This window comes from Mustela nigripes, chromosome 1 (assembly GCF_022355385.1).
Source record: "Mustela nigripes isolate SB6536 chromosome 1, MUSNIG.SB6536, whole genome shotgun sequence".
In the NCBI taxonomy this organism is placed as follows: domain Eukaryota; kingdom Metazoa; phylum Chordata; class Mammalia; order Carnivora; family Mustelidae; genus Mustela; species Mustela nigripes.
Genome location: NC_081557.1, coordinates 149,191,993 through 149,210,846, shown reverse-complemented (window position 1 = coordinate 149,210,846; position 18,854 = coordinate 149,191,993). Strand labels below are relative to the sequence as shown.

Sequence of the window (18,854 nt, the reverse complement as noted above, 5' to 3'; positions counted from 1 at the left end):
AAAAAATAATACCTGTAGTGATACCTAAGTGACTTAGTAAATATTAATAATATTAAATAATGCCTATTAAAATAGACCTAATTTTAGTTAATAAATAAGCAATGCTTGCAAAATTTTTCTGATTTGAGAAGAATGAATGTAATTTTTATACCAGTATTGTTATCTTATGGAAGATTTAAAGGTTTGCTACTGTAATAGCTATATATTAATTAGTAAAGAGTTCGGTTTCTGAAGGCATAAAGACTCCTTGCTGGCTGTATCCATAATTTAAGTTCAGTCTGTAGTAAATCTGGAAACTCAAAAATAATTTTGGAAGGCCTATGACTAAAATATACAAGTAGGATTGGGTTTTTCTCCAAATTGAGTTATTTTTTATGTGTAATGAAAAACAGTTTTTATGAAATTTCTTAATGGTTGAAAATTCCTATTACACTATAATCTTTTTTTCTAGATGGGTCAAAATATTTCATAGAATTAGAACAGCACAGGTTGAGGATACTTGCTGATAATAATTAGCATTTAGAAATCTATCCTAGTAAGTTTAGAAATTAAATATTTCTGAACAAAACAGCAGGGGAAAAAAATGAAACAAAACAAAAACCCAGAGTTGAAAAAATGAGTAGGTAGAAGACGGTAACTTTAAATAAACTGGAAGAGCCCACGTGCTTTTTTTTTTGTAAGTAAGGCTGAATACTTTCCTAGAATCTCTGTTAAAAAGAGAATGGTACTTTAAAAAAAAAAATGGCCGTGCCAAATCTTTGCTACAGAATCACTGACTTAAAGCATCTGTTTCCCAAGCTGCTCTTGTGCCAGAGAGCTGAAACCACACTGCTCTCAGAGACAGAGCTCAGCATTAGACAAATTATGCTGAAACCAATTCATCGGAACAAAGAGCTCCCATAGGCTGAAGCCACGAGCATCTGTTCTCTAGTGCCAGGATACAAAATGTGCAAAACTCATGAATTGTAGAAGGGTAGTATGAAATAGAAAGTGGAAATCATTGATGAGAAGAAATGTGCTATGTTCAGGGTATAGCAAGGCTTTCTACCTCATAGAAGCTTATTATGTAAAATATGCCTTCTATGTTTTTAAAAAATTGTGATGAGTATTTTCATTGGTAAGTAGGTAATGCAAAAGAATGTGATTGTAGTTCCAAATAAGCTAAAGGAAAACTTCCTTGATGCTTAACACTACTTCTTGTCAGGTAGCCAAAATTCTTAACCAACCCTGACTGATTGACCCAGTTAGAGAATAGGCCACTTACATATTGTTAGTCCCTGATTATGTTACCCATGGTATAAGGAAAGGTTACAAACACATAGGTAATTTCAAAAGAAAATCATCGAGGGGCACCTGGATGGCTCAGTTGGTTAAATTCCTGACTCTTGATTTTGGCTCAGGTCATGATCTTGGGGTTGTGGGATCGAGCCCTGCATCTGGCCCGCACTGGGCATGGAACCTGCTTGAGATTCTCTCTCTCTCCCTCTGTCCTTCCATCCTCTGCCCTCTAAAAAAAGAAAGAAAGAAAATAAAGAAAAAAAAATCTTATTAGGGAGGATTTGATTTCATTTATATCCTTATCACATAATAACAGAACTTTTACCATACCTAAAGTTTTGGATCACTGTAATTTTACCTGTTTGCTGCATCTTCTAGTACACATGTCATTTTTTTCCCTTCTAGTTTTACTGAGATATAATTGGCATACAGCATTGTATAAGTTAAATTATACAGCATAATGATTGTCTTACATATGTTGTAAAATGATTACCACAATAAGTTTAGCTAGCATTCAGCATCTTAGGGTGCTTGGGCGGCTCAGTCAGTTAATCATCTCTCTTGATTTCAGCTCAGGTCATGATGTCAGGATTGTGGGATCAGGCCTGCATACCAGCTCAGCTCAGAGTCTGCTTGAGATTCGTTCATTTTCTCTCTCTCTTTTTCTCCCCCTCTCCCCCTTTGCCCCTCCCCCCTTATTTGCTTTCATGTGTGCTGTCTCTCAAAAAAAATTTTTTTTCATGGTATGCCTGTGTAGCTCAGTTAGTTAAGCATCTGCCTTCAGCTCAGGTCATGATCCCAGGGTTCTGGGATCAAGTCCTACTTTAAGCTCCTTGCTCAGTGAGGAGCCTGCTTCTCCCTCTGCCTGCCACTCCCCACTTCCCCTGATTGTGCGTGCGCTCACTCTCTCTCTCTCTCTCTCTCTTTGACAAATAAATACAATCTTTGAAAAAATCGTCTAAAAAAATCCATAATCTCATACAGAAAAGAAAAAAATGCTTTCCTTGTGATGAGAACTTCTGGATCTACTCTCTTAGCAACTTCTTAAATGAAACAATCGAGGTAACAAATGGTAAAGACATATCAGAGCCTAGAAGAATTAGTTAAATTGTTTATACCTGACTCATTAGGAATTGACAGTATATTACTCTTTTATATCCCAGGCTTGTAAGTGTTTTGTAACCCAGCATTGAAAAGGTTTTGCTTGTCAGTAGATAAAAGTAACAAAAGATGAAAAAATTGAACAGAGAATTTGATTGGAATTTGATGCTAAATTACCCTTCTTTCTTTTCTGTAGGCATGCATATCATTCTGTTTCAACTCCCCCTGTTTACCCTCCTAAAAATGTCGCTGACCTGAAACTACATGTGGCCACAACGTCTCTCCAGAGTTCTGATGCCGTCATCATCCATCCTGGAGCCATGCTTGCTATGCTGGACCTGCTGGCCTCTGTTGGATCGGTGACACAGCCAGAAGTAAGCTTGGACATGTTAGCCCCTCTCCATCTTTCATAAGTGAAAGGACATGAATATGACTGTATAATCAAGGAGATTGAGCCAAGAAAGACAGACTGATAGGGAACCATTCCATACCACATACTAAAGTAGAAAAGGAAAAAAATGAGATTTTTAAATTTAGGTCTTAACTTTCTTTGTGAGATAGATATGTATTTTTTTGGAATACAATTCATTTGTCACAAATGCAACCAAGACGGGTGCTAAAATAATTCTCCTCATAAGTCCTGCTCGGCAATGGAAATTATTAATAAATAGTGCAGAAAGAAAAATGACTGAAGATACCATTTCAAAGCTATTTATCTGTTCTGACTTATAGCACTCAAGAGTTTGGGTGAATTGGTGCTTTAGTGACTAATTTGTTAAAATGGTGTATGGCCTCTAAGGCCTAAAGGGTCACATATGTAAATGATAGGCTTTCCTTTAAACTGGGTCTTTACCCATCATGTAAAAGACCTTGCATTCATCTTTTCTACAAAAATCAAAATACTGTTGGTTAGATAGTCACTTAATACAGAAAAGAGGAGAGAGTGGAGTTTGGCTGGGTAGGCTTCCAGCAAAATGACGATAGGAAGACTTTGCCTAGCTCAGTTCTGGAGTTGCCATGTCACTCCCAGTTAGCTTCTGAACTCCTCTGAAGGTCATCTGAACCGTGTAGAGACAGAGACCTCCTATTAAAAGGTGTGCTTCCTGAGGAAAGAAGGATCAGCTTTCTTACTAAGAATGCCCTCGTGGCATGGATTTCTTTACCTTTAGCATGCCCTGGACCTTCAGCTCGCTGTGGCAACTATTTTGCAATCCCTGGTGCACACGGAGAGAAACCAGCAGGTCATGTGTGAAGCGGGTCTGCATGCCCGGCTGCTGCAGCGGTGCAGTGCAGCGCTGGCTGACGAGGAGCACTCGCTGCACCCCCCCTTGCAGCGCATGTTTGAGCGCCTTGCCTCCCAGGCGCTGGAGCCCATGGTGCTGAGGTCAGTGTGTTCTCTTCTCCGCACTTGAAGGAGCCCCAGTTAGTAATGGCAGCTCCTAGCGTCTTCAGAGTCAGGAGTTCCTTCCTTAATAGACTTGTATTCAGGTATCTGTGGGCAAAATCAAAGTAACAAAAATGGTCAAAATGCTTGGCATGTTGGTCTTAGGTAGGTCTAGAGGATGTCTGTTCATGGGTTATTCCTTCCACTTGAATCCAGCACTCTCCTTTAAAAATAAAATCACGTTGTGTTTATATGACTTGCATCTACTTCATATTTGAGAACTTTTAAAGGTAAGAACTCATAAGAAATACTTTTTATATGTTCTTATTTTAAAATTCAGATTTAGAGAAAGTTGTAAAATAGATTAGAGAGGTTCTGAGTCCCTTTCACCCAGTTTGTTCCAGTGGTTACATCTTATGTAGCTTTAATACAACTAGGAAACTGATATTGCTACACTGTATCCTTTCTATGCTCTGGTCCCCTCTTCCCACATGCATAGGTTTGTGTGCCCACCACACAATCCCATGTCATAGAGAGTTCCCTAGTGCTGCTACTGCTGTATTGTCACATCTGCTCCCCTGGCCCCTACCATTCCTAATGCCTGGAAACCACAGATCTCCTCCATCTCTGTAATTTTGTCACTTTGAAAATTTATATAAAAGAAATCATATAGTATGTGACCTTTGGAGATTGACTTTTTTCACTTACTATAATGCCTTGGAGGTGCATCCAAATTGTTATGTTTCAGGAGTTTCTTTGGAATGCTGAGTGTATTCTATATGAATATACTTTCTACAGTTTTAACTATTCAAGAAATATAGATATTTAAATCTTGGTAATGCAAGATAAATAGTCCTCTGTGTTTTAGGGTTAAAATCCTTTTTTTTTTTTTTAAATTAAAAGACTTATTTATTTATTTTAGAGGGAGATTGAGATTGAGAGAGAGAGAGCAAGCACGTTCAGGGGGAGGGGCAGAGAAAGTCTAGAATCTCCATCAGACTCTGCACTCAGAGGGGCTTGATCCCAGAACCCTGAGATAATTACCTGAGCTGAAACCATGAGTCGGCCACTTAACCGACTGAGCCACCTAGGGGTAAAACCTTAAAAAAAAAAAAATGCTTTTTCCTTGAGAGGCACCTGGGTGACATCAGACTCTTCAGACTCTGAATTCCGTTTAGGTTCTGGTCTCAGGGTTGTGAGATAGAGCCCTGTGTCAGGCTCCATTCTGGGCATGGAACTTAATTAAGATTTTCTCCCTTCCTCTGCCCCTTTTTACTCCCCTCTCTCTCCCTCTCTTTAATTAACAAATAAATATGCATATATTTACTTAAATTTAAATATGTATTTATTTAAATATAAACTTATTTTTATAATACATAAATATAAATATATTTATAACACATAAATATGTAAATATATACATATTATATATAAATACATAATTCACAAAAATAATATACATAAGTTTATAATACATAAATATATAAAATATATACATAAATTTTATAATACATAAATGTAAATATATAAATATAAATACATAAATATATATAAACTTATAAATATATATTAATTTATTTAAATATAAATATTAAAAAGACATTTTTTCCTTGAAATTACCTTGCCAGACAGATTTAATGTATAAGTCGTCTTGTCCCCACTTATAAAAATACACTCGTACATCTCATCACTTTCAGATATAAGCAGCTCTCTTTATGAGATAATTTTCTTTTCTGCTGAAGTATTCCTTTTTTATATAGCTTTTAAGAACTTTCTTAAAAACGGTTCGCCTTTATTGATAATTTGTATTTTTTAACTGGCTCCAAATAATGGTGCATTAAGAATAAACCATGAGATAAACATTAAAGAGTATTGTATTAGGCAGTGTGTACTAGGCCTTGACAATACCAAGATGAATGAGACTGTTCTGCTCACTTTATCCATCATCTTAAGGATATATTAAAAAACCTAAAATATTGCAAACAGCATAGAGATTTTCCCCTGATAATTTTTGGTAATCTGCTGCTTTCAAAGTAGTGAGAGTGAATGAGATAGAGAGATTATCTCCTCCTTAATACTAGTATTTCATTAAATAACTTACACTACTTAGGTAAACAGTAAGCAATGCAGACCAACCATTTGCACTTGCTCAGTTTTCATAGTAAATGAATTTTCAGAACAATATGTTTCATGATAGTACAGGTATCAGAGTTGTTGTTGAACTATAGCTATAAGGTTATAAATTAATTGTATATTATATTCCACATGAAAAACTGGAAAACGGTACCTAACTTAAAAAAAATTTTTTCTGCTATAGGGAGTCAAAAATGCAGAAGCTTTTTTGTTTTGGGGGTTTTTTTAATTCCTTTTACATGATGACATAAATGACTAGATATGAAGGATTCCTATCTGTGTAACTCCTAGACAATTCAGTATATTTTTGTATATCATATTTTAAGAGAACATGATCCCCAAATTTCATTTTTTAGCCCTTCACAATATTCTGTGCTCTTTTTACTGCTAGGTAATTGAAATGTAAAATTAACATTATATATTATTCTATAATAACTGTTTGGTTTGCTTTCGTTATTTTTAAATAGTCTGCTACAGTTCATGAGACCCCATACTTTGTTTGGTTTATGAATTCTATGATGTTCCCAGTCAAGGAATAACTGCTTTTTCTCTTCTTCAGGGAGTTTTTGCGTTTGGCAAGTCCATTAAATTGTGGTGCCTGGGACAAAAAGCTGCTAAAACAATATAGGGTCCACAAACCAAGTTCACTGAGTTATGAGCCAGAGATGAGAAGTAAGTTGACCTTGGAAGTTCCCTTTTTTGGTTATTGTGTATATGAAAATCACGTGGGGGATGAATATCATTTTAAGAAATTTTACTCAGAAAGAAAGGAAAGGGATTGTTCTTATTTAAATGAGGAAACATAAAATCTGGTTGGTTGACTGAAGAAGGGGGCATATGGGGTAAGAAAGGAATCACTGATGGAAGCAGGATCCAGAGGACATGAGGATTACGTACAGAGTAATACTTCGCTTGGAAGGGGCAATCCTTTATCAGAGGATTCATAATTTCTTTTCCTTCCTCAGGTGGCCTTTGCCACCTGAACTAGAGTAGTTAGTTAGCTTGTTGACAGGCTCTGGGTTTGTAGGACAGCTGCTGCAAGCGTGGAGGACAAATTAAAAATACTGCTTTAAAGTAGTTGAAGAGCTACACCGGGCCATATAGGCTGGTTAGGAAAAGAAGTGAAACCAAGCCGCTAGTGATAGACCAGGAGAAAAGGGATAGATCACTGGACTGGAGATAGTGGGTAGGCCAGAAAGCAAATGTGGTAAGAGAAAAGGAATGAGAGAACTGAGATTCATGGGGATAGGTAGAATAATGGCAGTCAAAATTGGAGCAGCGAAACATGCAAGGGAAAGGACCAGGCCAAAATTGTGGCTCTGGAGTAAGGTAGAGGTGAAAGATGATCCTAGAGCTAGAAGTGAGGTGTTAGGTGGGTGGTTCATGTGGACGTGGACATCTCACAGGACGCGGGCAACTGCTAGTACAGAGAAGACTGAGAATGACCTGCCAGTAGCAGCATAGGGCACTCAGGTAGACAGGTGTGTGGTAGCATTGCTGAGAGGAGCCCCGAAGAGGAGAAGTTTCTGCATCGGGCTGCTGGAATGATAACCTGGCACGGTCACTGCCTACCAGTCTGGCAGGGACCCCCAAGAGGCAATGGGTTCTGTCCAAGCTGTGGACAAGCATGCTCTCAGCGAGAGCTGGGTGGCACTGGACCTCCTCCTAGTGTGAATTCTCTGGTTTTGTTAGTTTTTTTTCCTTTTCAGTTCATTTTGTATAATTGTGAGCCATAGTGATAGACATTAGTTTTGATGAATTGAAGTAACCATTGCTAGCAAAGATAAAACTTAGAAAAGCAGAACAGCTGCCCTGAAAGGATGTAGTGATCATTTCATTCATCCCCTCGTTCTTTCAGGCGAGAATCCGCGATTAAGCAATCTCCACTTGTTCTTTCAGTCTTAATTTTTTTCTCCTGTGAATTATTCTCAGAGATTAGTGAATACCGTGTTTTGGAAACTAAGATTTTTTGAGTTCTAGTACAGTTTTACTGGAAAACAAAGTATTGCAGTTTTTCATATCTGTCAATGTACCTCCCCTAGATGTATATATTCTTTTGTTATTTTTTTTTATACTTGACATAATTTCTAGAATTGGACTGTGATTTCCTTTGCAAAGAGTAGAAAGAAAAATAGTTCCTTTATCTAAGAGAAGATCGAAATATTCCTATAGTTGCGTGAATGCTTCACACACTTAAGAGAGAAAATAATATTTATGTTCTTTATCTTGAAAGGGAATATTTTCTCCATTCTTATAATTTGTAATATATTCCTGAACAAGGAGACCAGTTTATTTAAAATGTCTTTTTCTTCTTGAAATTGCTAACCATTTACATGCATATAGCAATTTTTTAATTCAGGTACTTTTGTGATCACATATTTAATTATAATAATGGTAAGGGAAAAGTTGAAAGTAGGAAAAAATAGGAGAGAAGCAAGTTTTTGCTATTTATCTGATTATTTTTATGGTAAAGATGACCTATTTCTTTCTATTGTAATTCTCCTAGAATATTTTGCTTTCTTCTCAAAGATAGATAATAATTTTGTGAAATAAAAGTATAATCTGGCTTTTTAGAAACATCATTATCTATAATTTATGATTAAATTACATTGTAACTGTGGCTTGGATAGTGGTTAGTGGTGATTCTTAACTATTTTTACTCTGTAGTAGCCAACATTTCTGCAATGTATTTATGACTTTACTTATAAGTTAAAAAACAAAACAAAAAAAATACAAAAAACCACATACTATTTAAGTTTAAAAGTGAACATAAAGTACATTAAAACTGGAAAATAGCTTTGGTGTTTAAACATAAAATTGTATACTGAAACTCAAAAGTGGTATTTAAAAATAGGTCTGCTTTGTAAAGTCATTATTTTAGAAATCTACATGATACTTTTCCCAAGAGATTTTCTTTGACTTCACAGGTAGTATGATCACATCAATGGAAGGTCTGGGTTCAGATAATGTTTTCAGCTTACATGAAGATAACCATTATCGGATAAGCAAGAGCCTGGTAAAATCTGCAGAAGGAAGTACTGTACCTCTTACTAGGGTGAAGTGTCTGGTCTCCATGACAACCCCACATGACATCAGACTTCATGGGTCATCAGTTACTCCAGCTTTTGTTGAATTTGACACATCCCTTGAAGGGTTTGGGTAAGGAATTTGTAAGGTAGTCAAGTCTTATTATATGATTTTATGGTTTCTACTTACCTTTAACAAATAGATCATTGGTTTTAAGTATACTTAGTTAAGATATACTATGTATTCTCAAAGGATGGAGTTCTTTGAGCATGTTATTTTAAGGCTTTTAGATTTAATTTAAAGTTATTAATTAAATAAATTGAAATGTTACAGGAGTTCGGAATCTAAGACCTATGGTCTAAATTTTTTTTGTAAATTTTGTTTTGTTTTTTGGCAAATAGTTTTATTTTAACACAGCCACATTCAGTTGTGTATGTATTTTCTATGGCTGCTTTCGTATTAGAATGGCAAAATTGAGTAGTGATGACAGAGACTCTGGTCTACAAAGCATGAAGTATTTATGGTTTGGCCCTCTCGGAAAATGTTTGCCACCTCTGATTTAGTACGCTAAATTTATAGATAACATACAAATTAAAATTAGATTAAAAATTGTTTGGGGTTTACTCATCCTTTTCCCCAAATTACCTAGCTTACTACCATATACATTATAAATACTCAGTGACTGTCTCATCAAATGAGTACATAATTTCAAGTGGCAGATAATGGTTTAGTAGCAAAAGCAAAAATAAATCTATAGAGACTCTAGAAGAATTTTTGAAATCCATCAGTCTCAAAACAGACACAAATGCTAATACTATATAGATATGTGTCTGTACTCGTTGTCTGTGGGATTCTTATACATCAATCTAAAACCATAAATTGTATTTTAAGAACATTGTCATGTGTTGTTTTGAATGGTGAATTAAAACATTATGGAATAATGAAAACTAATAAGCACAGAGGAAAACAACACACTGGAAAGAGGAACAAGGGAATTTCTCTGCAGTGACAAAGTTGTTCAATGTCTTGAACAAGGTTCTACATTGGTGCATTTTACCATTTGTGGCATATACTTGGATTTAAAAAAAATTTTTTTAAATAAAAATGATGCCACTGGAGATTGTTAAAGTATATCTTTCTGCATTCTTACATAATTATAAGAAGGGAAGGACTGTTTTAGGCACCCAGGTTTATTCCATGATCTCTTTGCTCTAGTTAACTTTAAATGATGGCAGTTAATTACAGTGTGGCAAGTATGCAGTGGCAGGAGAAGAAAACAGTTGATCTCTAATATGTACATTGTCTTTTCTCTAATAGCTGTTTGTTCCTGCCCAGTCTGGCCCCTCATAACGCTCCCACAAACAATGCTGTCACGACAGGCCTTACCGATGGGGCTGTACTCAGCGGCATTGGTTCCGGTAAATACGAACTTTCTTTGCTCATGAATCTTTTTTTTTAGATCGTATTTTATTTAGTGTTTATTGCCTTCTTTTTAAAATGTAAATCGGAGTCAACGCAAACTCTTTCATTGTTACTTTTTCCTTTTTATTTTAGGTGAAAGATTCTTCCCTCCTCCATCTGGCTTAAGCTACTCTAGCTGGTTCTGTATTGAACATTTTAGTTCTCCTCCAAATAACCACCCTGTCAGACTTCTTACTGTCGTTCGCCGAGCAAATTCTTCTGAGCAGCATTACGTGTGCCTTGCCATTGTCTTATCCGCAAAAGATCGATCTCTGATTGTTTCCACCAAAGAGGAACTACTCCAAAACTATGGTCAGTATCTATCTATTTCTTTTTGCACCTTGTGATAATTGAAAGTATTAAATTTCATTATAAGAGTCATCTTTAGGGTCCAGCTGGTAATTCTTTTCCAATCTAAATTATTAAAGAATAGAACAGGTTATATGAAATGTTGAATATTGTTTACCAGTGCATTTTAAGGCACTTTCAAAAGAGACTTAGGTAGAAAACAATGGAAAGAGTTCCTAAAATAAGGATTCATCTCTACTTGCCAAGAAATCACAGCTCTTGCTAGGAAAGCAGATTGCTTGTTTGATATATTTTAGTAAGGATTTTCATTGGCCACGAATTCTGCATAACTAATGAATATTCATTGAGCACCTGCCTACCATATGTGCTGTTCTGTGCTAGACACAATAACATTTTAATTACTTTATCCATCACTTACCTTCAAGGCTTAATGCATACCATTTAATAATCCTAATCTCCTAATTCTCTCCAATATGCCATAATGTTACATTGCTATCCAATAGAACTTTGAACACAAGACATTCATGAGGATCTTTATAAATAATGTGAATAATATAAAATAAAAATCTCACTTTACTAATATTCTTTGCTTTGAATATAAGCATTTGTAACATAAATACACCTCTTCTTCATTGTCTTCTAAATTTATCTTTTAACTAACCAAATACCACATACTGCTTCACGTATGACTGGTATTCAAATATTAATTTGAATGTTAACTCAATTAGATTGTAAGGCCTCTTTTCTTAGTATTCTTTACAACTAGAACAGAGTAGGCATCAGTATTGTAGAACTGCTTTAAAATTCTTCCTAGGATGCTGCTTGATCCTTTTGATGTTTTCCTGCTAATCAAACCTGTCTTCAGTCTTGCCGTTTGGGAGACTTACTTTCTCATTCTTTCCCTGGATCTCTGACCTCTCTTATAGCTTCCTTCAACAGCTTTCTTTTCGCAGGGTTTCATCTTTAGTCTTTGTATTCAAACTTCTCTTTGTGAGGAAAAAAAGCTATCTTTGTTAGCTTTAGGTCGTTTTAATCCCAGGGATTCCTAAATTAAAATTTTTTGTTTTCCTGTGTCCTATGTTTTCTCCTCATATTTTAAATGCAAATTAGACATCTTCATATGAATAGTCTTTCTGTAAACAACTCAAACTGTAATGTTTATTCTTTATAAAAGCAGCCTCTCTTTCTGTTTTCCTGTCTTGGTAAACGACACCCCTACCACCAGTTAGCTAAGCTAAAAAAGCTCAAGTCTACCTTGATAATACCACCCCTTCCACTAAGTCTTACTGAATTATGCTTCCTTCATATTTCTTGAATCTTCCCTTCCTCATATGCGTGCTGTCATAAAAATTAATCAGTTTTTTTTTTTTTGATCACTGATCTGGACTTCCAAGATTTTAATTCTTTGTCTTTGTCTAGACAAAGATAGAAGTAGAACTATATGCTCATACACATGATGTGATTTATTACCTTGGTAATTTGGGCAGCCCTGGTACCTAAAACACTTAAAATATTAATGTACAAGTATGACTGACTGACTGACTGAATGAATGAATGAATAAGAAAAGGAAAATAAATATGGATGGCTTGAAAGGGAAATAATGAGAAAAGTGAGTAATAATGGAGAATTTGGGAAAAAGCTAGAATTTAATGGAAAAGTTAAGGAATGGATCTAGGGATATTTCATTAAACTAGGAAAATGTTTTCTAATTACCATTTTCACAAAATTTAATTTGCAAGACTACTATAATCTATATATCACTGTGCATTACAGTAACAGATAACGTCAGTTACAGATGATGTTAGTACTGCACGGATCCAACCTCTGAATAGCTGTAGCCTGTTAAAATGTGTAGGTAAGGGGCACCTGGGTGGCTCAGTGGGTTAAAGCCTGGGCCTTTAGCTTGGGTCATGGTCCCAGGGTCCCAGGATGGAGCCCTGCATTGGTCTCTGGGCTCGGCAGGGAGCCTGCTTCCCTCCCCCTCACCCCACCCAAGCTCTGCCTGCCTCTCAGCCTACTTGTAATCTCTGTCTGATAAGTTTAAAAAAAAAAAAAAAGTCTTAAAGATGTGTAGGTAATTAAGAGTTGTCTGAAACCAGTCAGCTCACCAGAATATCCTGACATAACACTAAATGCTAATACGGCTTAGCCTCAGCCTGAGTCAGAATGTAAAACTCTCAGAAAATTTTTGTAGGCTAAACCTTCTACAGTTCTGGAGAAAATTTAGTCTATTAAAAGGAAAGGGAAAGGAAAGAGTTCTTAGTTTTGCCCATACTTTTGATCTTTTCTTTTACATCCTTTGGTCCATACACTAGACCTTTCAAAGCTGTTTAACCCTGCTTTTCACTGTTTCTTTTTTTCTTTCCATTTTTTTTTCCTTTCTTCTGTTCCTGTATTAGGTCACCAGTTGTTAAGATTGCATTTCTTAACTCATCAATGGATGTGTATTTTGTATTATCATTTTAAAATATAATCTTGGCATTTCACTATATGCTATTACTTTAAGATTCCAATAATAAATATTAATATTTTATTTGTAATTCTTTCTTCATATAATTTAAACTTCTTAAAAAATTATTTTTATAGCATATGATGTATTATTTGCCCCAGGGTTATAGGTCTGTGAATTGTCAGCTTACACATTTCACAGCACTCACCATAGCACGTACCCTCCCCAGTGTCTATAACCCAACCACTTTATCCCTACCCCGTACCCCCCAGCAACCCTCAGTTTGTTTTGTGAGATCAAGAGTCACTTATGGTTTGTCTCCCTCCCAATCCCATCTTGTTTCATTGATTCTTCTCCTACCCACTTAAGCCCCCATGTTGCATCACCACTTACTCATATCAGGGAGATCATATGATAGTTGTCTTTCTCTGCTTGACTTATTTCGCTGAGCATGATACGCTCTAGTTCCATCCATGTTGTCACAAATGGCAAGATTTCATTTCTTTTGATGGCTGCATAGTATTCCATTGTGTATATATACCACATCTTCTTGATCCATTCATCTGTTGATGGACATCTAGGTTCTTTCCATAGTTTGGCTATTGTGGATATTGCTGCTATAAACATTTGGGTGCACGTGCCCCTTTGGATCACGACGTTTGTATCTTTAGGGTAGATACCCAATAGTGCAATTGCTGGGTCATAGGGCAGTTCTATTTTCAACATTTTGAGGAACCTCCATGCTGTTTTCCAGAGTGGCTGCACCAGCTTGCATTCCCACCAACAGTGTAGGAGGGTTCCCCTTTCTCCGCATCCTCGCCAGCATCTGTCATTTCCTGACTTGTTGATTGTAGCCATTCTGACTGGTGTGAGGTGATATCTCATTGTGGTTTTGATTTGTATTTCCCTGATGCCGAGTGATATGGAGCATTTTCTCATGTATCTATTGGCCATCTGGATGTCTTCTTTGCAGAAATGTCTGTTCATGTCCTCTGCCCATTTCTTGATTGGATTATTTGTTCTTTGGGTGTTGAGTTTGCTAAGTTCTTTATGGATTCTGGACACTAGTCCTTTATCTGATATGTCGTTTGCAAATATCTTCTCCCATTCTGTCAGTTGTCTTTTGATTTTGTTAACTGTTTCCTTTGCTGTGCAAAAGCTTTTGATCTTGACGAAATCCCAATAGTTCATTTATGCCCTTGCTTCCCTTGCCTTTGGCGTTGTTCCTAGGAAGATGTTGCTGCGGCAGAGGTCGAAGAGGTTGCTGCCCGTGTTCTCCTCAAGGATTTTGATGGATTCCTTTCGCACATTGAGGTCCTTCATCCATTTTGAGTCTATTTTTGTGTGTGGTGTAAGGAAATGGTCCAATTTCATTTTTCTGCATGTGGTTGTCCAGTTTTCCCAGCACCATTTATTGAAGAGGCTGTCTTTTTTCCATTGGACATTCTTTCCTGCTTTGTCGAAGGTTAGTTGACTGTAGAGTTGAGGGTCTATTTCTGGGCTCTCTATTCTGTTCCATTGATCTATGTGTCTGTTTTTGTGCCAGTACCATGCTGTCTTGATGATGACAGCTTTGTAATAGAGCTTGAAGTCTGGAATTATGATGCCACCAACGTTGGCTTTCTTTTTCAATATCCCTTTGGCTATTCGAGGTCTTTCTGGTTCCATATAAATTTTAGAATTATTTGTTCCATTTCTTTGAAAAAGATGGATGGTACTTTGATAGGAATTGCATTAAATGTGTAGATTGCTTTAGGTAGCATAGACATTTTCACAATATTTATTCTTCCAATCCAGGAGCATGGAACATTTTTCCATTTCTTTGTGTCTTCCTCAATTTCTTTCATGAGTACTTTATAGTTTTCTGAGTATAGATTCTGTGTCTCTTTGGTTAGGTTTATTCCTAGGTATCTTATGGTTTTGGATGCAATTGTAAATGGGATTGACTCCTTAATATCTCTTTCTTCTGTCTTGCTGTTGGTGTAGAGAAATGCAACTGATTTCTGTGCATTGATTTTATATCCTGACACTTTACTGAATTCCTGTATAAGTTCTAGCAGTTTTGGAGTGGAGTCTTTTGGGTTTTCCACATATAGTATCATATCATCTGCGAAGAGTGATAATTTGACTTCTTCTTTGCCGATTTGGATGCCTTTAATTTCCTTTTGTTGTCTGATTGCTGAGGCTAGGACCTCTAGTACGATGTTGAATAGCAGTGGTGATAATGGACATCCCTGCCGTGTTCCTGACCTTAGCGGAAAAGCTTTCAGTTTTTCTCCATTGAGAATGATATTTGCGGTGGGTTTTTCATAGATGGCTTTGATGATATTGAGGTATGTGCCCTCTATCCCTACACTTTGAAGAGTTTTGATCAGGAAGAGATGCTGTACTTTGTCAAATGCTTTTTCAGCATCTATTGAGAGTATCATATGGTTCTTGTTCTTTCTTTTATTGATGTGTTGTATCACATTGACTGATTTGCGGATGGTGAACCAACCTTGCAGCCCTGGAATAAATCCCACTTGGTCGTGGTGAATAATCCTTTTAATGTACTGTTGAATCCTATTGGCTGGTAATTTGTTCAGTATTTTTGCATCTGTGTTCATCAAGGATATTGGTCTATAGCTCTCTTTTTTGATGGGATCCTTCTCTGGTTTTGGGATCAAGGTGATGCTGGCCTCATAAAATGAGTTTGGAAGTTTTCCTTCCATTTCTATTTTTTGGAACAGTTTTAGGAGAATAGGAATTAGTTCTTCTTTAAATGTTTGGTAGAATTCCCCCGGGAAGCCGTCTGGCCCTGGGCTTTTGTTTGGAGATTTTTAATGACTGTTTCAATCTCCTTACTGGTTATGGGTCTGTTCAGGCTTTCTATTTCTTCCTGGTTCAGTTGTGGTAGTTTATATGTTTCTAGGAATGCATCCATTTCTTCCAGATTGTCAAATTTATTGGCGTAGAGTTGCTCATAGTATATTCTTATAATAGTTTGTATTTCTTTGGTGTTAGTTGTGATCTCTCCTCTTTCATTCATGATTTTATTTATTTGGGTCCTTTCTCTTTTCTTTTTGATAAGTCGGGCCAGGGGTTTATCAATTTTATTAATTCTTTCAAAGAACCAGCTCCTAGTTTCGTTGATTTGTTCTATTGTTTTTTTTGGTTTCTATTTCATTGATTTCTGCTCTGATCTTTATGATTTCTCTTCTCCTGCTGGGCTTAGGGTTTCTTTCTTGTTCTTTCTCCAGCTCCTTAAGGTGTAGGGTTAGGTTGTGTACCTGAGACCTTTCTTGTTTCTTGAGAAAGGCTTGTACCGCTATATATTTTCCTCTCAGGACTGCCTTTGTTGTTTCCCACAGATTTTGAACCGTTGTATTTTCATTATCATTTCTTTCCATGATTTTTTTCAATTCTTCTTTAATTTCCCGGTTGACCCATTCATTCTTTAGAAGGATGCTATTTAGTCTCCATGTATTTGGGTTCTTTTCAAACTTCCTTTTGTGGTTGAGTTCTAGCTTTAGAGCATTGTGGTCTGAAAATATGCAGGGAATGATCCCAATCTTTTGATACCAGTTGAGTCCTGATTTAGGACCGAGGATGTGATCTATTCTGGAGAATGTTCCATGTGCACTAGAGAAGAATGTGTATTCTGTTGTTTTGGGATGAAATGTTCTGAATATATCTGTGATGTCCATCTGGTCCAGTGTGTCGTTTAAGGCCTTTATTTCCTTGTTGATCTTTTGCTTGGATGATCTGTCCATTTCAGTGAGAGGAGTGTTAAAGTCCCCTACTATTATTGTTGATGTGTTTCTTTGATTTTGTTATTAATTGGTTTATATAGTTGGCTGCTCCCACGTTGGGGGCATAGATATTTAAAATTGTTAAATCTTCTTGTTGGACAGACCCTTTGAGTATGATATAGTGTCCCTCCTCATGTCTTATTATAGTCTTTAGCTTAAAATCTAATTGATCTGATATAAGGATTGCCACTCCTGCTTTCTTCTGATGTCCATTAGCATGGTAAATTCTTTTCCACCCCCTCACTTTAAATCTGGAGGTGTCTTCGGGCGTAAAATGAGTTTCTTGGAGGCAACATATAGATGGGTTTTGTTTTTGTATCCATTCTGATACCCTGTGTCTTTTGACAGGGGCATTTAGACCATTTACATTCAGGGTAACTATTGAGAGATATGAATTTAGTGCCATTGTATTGTCTGTAAGGTGACTGTTACTGTATATGGTCTCTGTTCCTTTCTGATCTACCACTTGTAGGCTCTCTCTTTTCTTAGAGGACCCCTTTCAATATTTCCTGTAGAGCTGGTTTGGTGTTTGCAAATTCTTTCAGTTTTTGTTTGTCCTGGAAGCTTTTAATCTCTCCTTCTATTTTCAATGATAGCCTAGCTGGATATAGTATTCTTGGCTGCATGTTTTTCTCTTTTAGTACTCTGAAAATATCATGCCACCTCTTTCTGGCCTGCCAGGTCTCTGTGGATAAGTCAGCTGCCAATCTAATATTTTTACCATTGTATATTACAGACTTCTTTTCCCGGGCTGCTTTCAGATTTTCTCTTTGTCACTGAGACTTGTAAATTTTACTATTAGGTGACGGGGTGTGGGCCTGTTCTTATTGATTCTGAGGGGCGTTCTCTGAACCTCCTGAATTTTGATGCTCGTTCCCTTTGCCATATTGGGGGAATTCTCCTCAATAATTCTCTTCCAGTATACCTTCTGCTCCCCTCTCTCTTTCTTCTTCTTCTGGAATCCCAATTATTCTAATGTTGTTTCGTCTTATGGTGTCAGTTATCTCTCGAATTCTCCCTCGTGGTCCAGTAGCTGTTTGTCCCTCTTTTGCTCAGCTTCTTTATTCTCTGTCATTTGGTCTTCTATATCACTAATTCTTTCTTCTGCCTCATTTATCCTAGCAGTGACAGCCTCCATTTTTTATTGCACCTCATTAATAGCTTTTTTGATTTCACCTTGGTTAGATTTTAGTTCTTTTATTTCTCCAGAAAGGGCTTTTATATCTCTCGAGAGGGTTTCTCTAATATCTTCCATGCCTTTTTCGAGCCCGGCTAGAACCTTGAGAATTGTCATTCTGAACTCTGGATCTGACATATTACCAATGTCTGTATTGATTAGGTCCCTAGCCTTCGGTACTGCCTCTTGTTCTTTTTTTTGTGTTGAATTTTTCCATCTTGTCATTTTGTCCAGATAAGAGTATATGAAGGAGCAAGGAAAATACTAAAAGGGTGGCAACAACCCCAGGAAAATATGCTTTAACCAAATTAGAAGAGATGCCAAATCGTGAGGGGGGAGAAAGGGGATTAAAAAGAGGTTCAAAAAGGAAGAAAGAAAGAAAAAAGAAAAAAAAAAAGAAAAGAAAAGTATTAAAAAAAAGAAAACAAATAAGAAAAATATAAAAAAGAAAACATATATATATTAGATAAACTAGTTAAAAAAATGTTAAAAAAGAAAAAGGTAAAAGTTAAAAAAAAATTTTACCAGAAGGCGAGAAAAAAAACAAAAAATGAAAAAGAAAAAAATTAAATTAACTGCAAGACTAAAAAAAATCGCAGGGAAAAAGCCATGAGTTCCGTGCTTTGCTTTCTCCTCCTCTGGAATTCTGCTGCTCTCCTTGGTATTGAAACTGCACTCCTTGGTAGGTGAACTTGGTCTCTGCTGGATTTCTTGTTGATCTTCTGGGGGAGGGGCTGTTGTAG

General features: G+C 36.5%; 1 protein-coding gene across 4 annotated transcripts in view; it reads left to right on the top strand.

Moving 5' to 3' along the window:
• Positions 1–18,854, top strand: part of WDFY3 (WD repeat and FYVE domain containing 3) — a 275,707-nt gene that overhangs the window by 151,315 nt on the left and 105,538 nt on the right. For all 4 annotated transcript variants that reach the window (XM_059375153.1, XM_059375137.1, XM_059375145.1 and 1 more), the window contains 6 exons: positions 2,576–2,753; positions 3,549–3,763; positions 6,456–6,568; positions 8,824–9,055; positions 10,241–10,341; positions 10,478–10,696. In XM_059375153.1, the coding sequence (XP_059231136.1) occupies positions 2,576–2,753; positions 3,549–3,763; positions 6,456–6,568; positions 8,824–9,055; positions 10,241–10,341; positions 10,478–10,696 (1,058 nt within the window). The remainder of the gene's footprint in view (positions 1–2,575; positions 2,754–3,548; positions 3,764–6,455; positions 6,569–8,823; positions 9,056–10,240; positions 10,342–10,477; positions 10,697–18,854) is intronic.